The following is a 6,416-nucleotide window of genomic DNA, read 5'->3' on the forward strand; positions in this document are numbered from 1 at the left end:
GCCTCCAAAATCATCCCTAAACATTCCCCAATCATCAAGACAAAGTTCCCAAGCTTCCCCATGCATCAAAACCCTCAAAACCCAAGGCTCGAACGAACCGAAAACTCGAAAATTCACAAAATCAATTCAAAGCTTAGAAACTCGGAAAAACTCAAAACTTAAACTTCAATTACCTTCAATTGGGTTGTTTTCCGTTGAATCCTTCGGTTAAGAAGCTTCTAATCTTCCCTAGGATCGCTAAGCCTCGATCCTCACTCGATTCCGACTCCTAGAACTCAAGATTTCGTCAAAAAGGCTCAAACGGTAAAACGAACTTTGAAAAGGAAGAACGGAAGGTTTTCTATCGTATGTTCTATCTGATAAGCTACTTCAACCTTAAGTAACCTCAAATAAAACCTAATGCTCGGGGTCCCGAAAACACCCCCGGGGACATTATAGTCAAAACCTCCAAAATTTCACCCTGATCTCAAATATTCCCAATTTATCATCAAATGAATATTTTTATTACCCCAAAATTGACCCCATTATGGTAAAACCGCTAATCCACTAAAAATAACCGTCTCATGTTGCTTAGCTCGAATATATCTCCATAATAATGGAATCTCATTCACAAATCAAGTTATGCACCCAAATACGCAAATTACCCTCAACGGGCCAAATTATCATCATACCCCTGTAATTGTAAATATGGACTCATATGCATGCATTTCACATCATATCATAATATAATCAACATATACATGCATTTAATCGATTAATAACATAATTAAGCAAGTATGGCCCTCCCGGCCTACTATTCATGCCGCTAAACTCATCGGAGAATTCGGGGCATTACACCCGGCAACTCGTCAGCCCATCTTCCCTTAGCTTTTTCAAGGCGCTTCTTGATGTTGTTCATGATGGTCTTGTTGGATGACTCTGCCTGTCCATTTGCTTGGGGATACCTTGGTGTGGAGAAGCTGAGCTTGATGTTCCAGAATTTGCAGAAGTCTTGGAAGTCGAAACTGATGAATTGAGAACCATTGTCTGTCACAATTTCTTTTGGTACTCCGTACCTACAGATCACATTCTTCCAAATGAAACCCTTTACTTCTTTGTCTCGGACTTGGTGGAATGAGTCTGCTTCGATCCATTTGCTGAAGTAGTCGGTCACTGCAAGCATGTACATTTTCTATCCTGGTGCGGTTGGAAGCTTGTCTACTATATCCATCCCCCATTTCATGAATGGCCAAGGGGACGTGATCGAGATGAGACGCTCCGGAGGTTGGTGGGATATCTGAGCGAACCGTTGGCATTTGTCGCATCGTCTTGCATAGTCAGAGGCATCAGCTCGCATGGTTGGCCAGTAGTAGCCTTGTGTTAGGGCACGGTGCGCCAAGCTTCGTCCTCCAGAGTGGTTGCCGCACTCTCCTTCATGCAACTCAGCCAGTACGTATTTGGCCTCTGCAGGGTTAATGCATTTCAAATATGGACCAGAAAATGAACGTTTATAGAGTTTACCTTGTATAATAGTGAAGCGGGCTGACTGAGCCTTGACCCGACGTGCTTCGTTCTTATCTTCGGGAAGTATGTCATGTTCTAAGTACTCGACTATTGAAGTCATCCATGTTCGGTTGTTGGAGATGTCATTAACTTGCTCTTCTTCATCTTTCCAGACAGCTGGCCATTGGAGATATACTACAGGTATTGTTTTGGGGTCGGTTGTCTGGATGGAGGATCCAAGGTTTGCTAATGCATCTGCATGGCTGTTCTCCCCTCTTGGTACTTGGTTGATAGTGAACTCGTCGAAGACTGACTGCAACTCTTTAGTCTTGTTGAGGTAGGCAGTCATTTTGTTATCCCGGGCCTGGTAGCTACCTTGCATTTGGTTGACTACCAATTGAGAATCACTGAAGACCATGATCTTTTTTACTCCCATGTCTTTGGCTAGTTCGAGTCCTGCTATCATTGCTTCGTATTTAGCTTCATTGTTGGTAGCTTTGAACCCGCATCTGACTGCTTGTTCGATTATGTCACCTTGGGGTGAAGTCAGGACGAGTCCGAGTCCACTTCCTCTGGTGTTACTTGAGCCGTCTACTTGCAACTTCCAGATTCCGACTGATTGTCCCTCGGTCAGGCAACAAAGTTCTTTTTCTGCCTGCACATGCATGTTAGGTGTAAAATCTGCAATGAAATCAGCTAATATCTGAGATTTGAGGGAAGTTTGTGGCTTGTATGTTACTTCGTACTCGCTGAGCTCTACCGCCCACTTGGTCAGTCTGCCTGACAGTTCTCGTTTATGGAGGATTGTTTTGCGTGGGAAGGTGGTCAAGACCGTTATTGGATGGCACTGGAAGTATGGGCGTAGCTTCCTTGCTGCGTGGATGAGTGCTAGTGCAAGCTTCTCCAGCTGGCTATATCGGGTTTCTGCATTAAGCAAAGCTTTGCTTACATAGTAGACTGGAGACTGCTTGCCTTCCTCTTCCTGGACTAGGACTGCGCTAACTGCTGTCTCGGATACTGCTAGATAGATGAATAATGTCTCATTGTCTTTTGGCTTTGAGAGGAGAGGCGGGTTGGTCAGGTACTGTTTTAGCTGGCCCAGTGCCTCTTCATATTCAGCTGTCCACTCGAAGGTTTTTGATTTCCTTAGTGTGTTGAAGAAGAGGTGACATCGTTCTGAAGACTTTGAGATGAATCGGCTGAGTGCTGCAATGCGTCCAGTTAGTTTCTGTACGTCTTTTATGCACGTTGGGGAAGGAATCCTTTGGATTGACTCTATCTGTGCTGGGTTTGCCTTGATTCCCCTTTGGGTTACTAGGTACCCAAGGAACTTTCCTGCAGTCACACCAAAAGAACATTTAGTTGGATTCAGTTTCATATTATATTTCCTGAGAATGTCAAAAGATTGTTTTAAATGGCTGATATGGTCCTCTGCAATGAGGGATTTGACGAGCATGTCGTCAATGTAGACTTCCATCATCTTCCCCAGTAAGCCGGCAAACATCTTGTTGACTAGTCTCTGATATGTTGCTCCTGCGTTCTTCAATCCGAATGGCATGACCTTGTAGCAGAATATGCCTAAGTTGGTCATGAAGGCTGTTTTTTCCTGGTCGTCTGGATGCATCAGGATCTGGTTGTATCCTGAGTATGCGTCCATGAAGCTTAGGAGTTCATGACCGGCTGTGGCGTCTACTAGCATGTCTATGTGCGGTAATGGGAATGAGTCTTTTGGACACGCCTTGTTGAGGTCTGTGAAGTCAATGCAAACTCGCCATTTGCCATTCTTTTTTTTCACAATGACTACGTTAGCCAACCAGTCGGGATAATGCACCTCCCTCACGAACCCATTATCAATAAGCTTGTGAACTTCTTCGTTAATGGCTTTGTTCCTTTCAGGGGCAAATTTTCTTCTTTTTTGCTTCCTTGGTGGGTAGTCTGGATCAACCTGCAATTTATGGACAATTATTTCGGGGTCAATTCCAATCATGTCCGCATGGGACCAAGCAAAACAATCATAATGGGCAGATAAAAAATCAATGAGCTTAGTTCTGATGTCAGGATCCAATCGTGATCCGATTTGGACTTTGTGATCTGGAAAATCCGGATGTATCTGGACTTCGTCCAACTCCTCCATGTCTGGTTGGTTCAACTGGGAGTCAGTCAGTCTGTCTTCCTGTAATTGCTATAACTGAGCGGGTTTGGCCTTCATGGTAGTCTGGTAACACGCTCTCGAATCTTTCTGTTGGCCTTTAATTTCTTTTACTCCCCACTTAGTTGGGAACCTTAGAACTTGGTGGTATGTCGAAGGGACTGCCTCCATTTCATGTATCCATGGTCGTCCCAGTATCACGTTGTAAGCAGACGGAGAGTCTACTACCAGGAATCTTGTGCATAGATTGACTCCTTTGGCATAGACAGGTAGCTCGATCTCTCCTAGTGTGTTCTTTTGTTCTCCGCTGAAACCGATGAGGATTGTAGTCTTCTTTATAATCTTTGATTCATCCATCCCCATTTCCCTGAGAGCACTTAAAAATAAAATGTTAGATGAACTACCATTATCAATAAGTATACGTTTAGTAAGACAATTAGCAATGTAAAGTGCAATGACAAGAGCATCATGATGTGGGTTGAGGAGTCTGGTTGACTCTGTTGTTGAGAAACTGATGGTTTGAGCTGGTAGGTTGATGGTATTCTTCTCTGTCTTGCCGGACTCTCCTTTGACCCAGTTGGTCTGCCTGGCATGTCTTTTGGCTGCTGAATGGGTGACTCTGCTTACCTCAGAGCCACCAGTTATTACGTTCACCGTCCGTTCATGAGTAGGTGGTTTCAGCGGGGTTACTTCTCTTCGGACAACTGACCTGTCTGCCTCCTGCTGGAATGTTCTTTTGCCTTTGTCTGTAAGTAAGTCAGTCAGGTGACCACGCTTTAACAGGTTGGATACTTCGAGTTTTAAGGCAATGCACTCATCCGTTCGGTGACCGTGGTCATTGTGGAATTCACACCATTTTGCTTTGTCTCGCTGGTCAGACGGAGTCCTCATCCTTTCCGGCCATTTCACTTTGTCTCCGAGTCCTTTCAGTACGCCAACGACTTCAGCTGGTGAAATTGAAAGATTGTATTCTGGTATCTTTGGTCCATCTCGCAGATGTGTCTCGGACGACCGGTTGTACTCCCTCCTTCTGTTCTCTGATCTGTTGGGATACGGGTATGGCTCGGATCGTCTATCACTCTGCCGTCTGCCTGCCCTCGAGTCTCTTCGAGTGTCTTTCCTCGGAGAAGAGTGATAATAGTTAACTTCATCCTCCTCCCACTTGATCTGTGCCCAGGCTTTGGCGAGAACGTCTTCCATCGTCTTGCAAGGATACTTGGTAAGTTCTTTGTATAGGTCTGAGTCGTACCGGAGTCCCTTGCGGAAGGCTGAGATGGTTGTGTCCTGATTACAATGGGTTATAGAAACCTTTTCTTTGTTGAAGTGGCCTACGTACTCTCGTAAAGGCTCACCCCGTCGTTGAACTATGATGTAGAGGTCTTCTGCAGACTTTTCAAGTTTCTTGCTACTAGCAAACTGCTCAACAAAAGTGTCAGTCAATTGTGCAAAAGTAGAAATAGAATTATTAGGTAAATTAGTATACCACTGGAGGGCTGGTCCAATCAGACTAGAACCAAACCCCTTACACATGCATGCTTCCCTCATATCACGTGGGATGGCAACGGTGAACATCCTCTGCCTATACTGTGCGATGTGATCATCCGGGTCAGACGTCCCGTCAAACATCTTCATATTTGGGAAGTTGAACTTCTTTGGCATTTCCACTAGTGCAATGTCGTCTACGAATGGAGAGTCCGCATAACAGCTTGCTGCACTCTTCTTAATCGGAGCCGGCATCCCAGGAATCCGTTGAATGAGCGCCTCCATCTCAGCTAACTTTCGAGCCAACTCAGGATCTTGGATTGGAAATGAGCTTGTGGTTGCTTGGCGGATTGGCTCGCTCATGACTGGGTGATTAAATCTGATTGCCTGTTGCTCAGGTATATTCTGACCAGCTCCAATGATGGTCTGGCTGGCTCCAATGGTAGGCTGACTAGCACTTGGAACCTGCTGCTGTCCGGGTCCAGTGGCTGGCTGACTGGCTCCTGGAATCTGTTGCTGTCCAGCTGCACCGGCTGGCTGGCTGATTCCCGGAATCTGCTGTGATCCGGGCGCAGATGAATGTCCATGTTCAGTCATGGTTACCTGTTCGCCTGTATTGACAACATAATTTTGAATGTTAGACATGGTGGGTGGAGTTTGATAATTCCTTACCGAGGGTGATGGAACTGTCTGATTCGGTCCATCACTATTAGAGATAGGAGTGAGGTCTCCCAGAGGTTGCATAGGGCTGACTGGGCCTCGGAAGCGGGATGGCTGAGCCTCGGTGGCTTGAGAGGACATGGCCTCCATTCGTACGAGCAGGTCGGCATTCTCAGCTTCGAGCCTCCTCATTTTCTCGCGTTCTTCATTCATCTGGGCAGTAAGAGCAGCGAGTTGAGCAGACAGATCGGATGTCTCAGTCACGTCTGACATGGCTCTCAAGTGAACTTTTTGATCTCTTTGTCGATCGTTTGATTGCTAGGGCCCCACGGTGGGCGCCAAATTGTAGAGGTGATTTCCTACAATTGATTAGATGGGCACCAGCAACCTGTCAAGAACAAAGAGAAGAGAGACGAGAGTTCAATTGGGAGCACCGGTGGGGTGTCAGCCAAAGGGACTCCGACGCTCAAGTCAGTCGGGTTGTAACGAGAGCTAATAGAAAGTAATAAAATTAAGATATAAATAGTCGAAATGATGATGGATGAAGGAGTTGTAAAGTGGTCAGAATGACGGTGGCGATGACGGAGGAGTCAAGCGACTAGGTCAGGTCCAATCAGACTGACTAATTAGTCTTGCTTGACTG

General features: G+C 45.7%; 1 protein-coding gene across 1 annotated transcript; it reads right to left on the reverse strand.

Moving 5' to 3' along the window:
* Positions 1-1,171: 1,171 nt before the first annotated feature.
* On the reverse strand, positions 1,172-3,616 carry LOC133795402 (uncharacterized). Its single transcript, XM_062232852.1, has 2 exons — positions 3,297-3,616; positions 1,172-2,870 (listed from the first exon to the last, which is right to left on the reverse strand). The coding sequence occupies exons 1-2, from the start codon at positions 3,614-3,616 to the stop codon at positions 1,172-1,174; spliced, it is 2,019 nt and encodes a 672-aa protein (XP_062088836.1).
* Positions 3,617-6,416: the final 2,800 nt, after the last annotated feature.

The sequence above is a fragment of the Humulus lupulus genome, chromosome 8 (genome assembly GCF_963169125.1).
Source record: "Humulus lupulus chromosome 8, drHumLupu1.1, whole genome shotgun sequence".
NCBI lineage: Eukaryota > Viridiplantae > Streptophyta > Magnoliopsida > Rosales > Cannabaceae > Humulus > Humulus lupulus.

Excerpts from the sequence above, each read along its gene's own strand:
- LOC133795402 (XM_062232852.1), bottom strand. The coding sequence starts at position 3,616 with ATGGAGGAGTTGGACGAAGTCCAGATACATCCGGATTTTCCAGATCAC. Across the intron at positions 2,871-3,296 it reads GAGGTGCATTATCCCGACTG|GAAATATAATATGAAACTGA; the intron begins GTTGGCTAACGT and ends TGACATTCTCAG.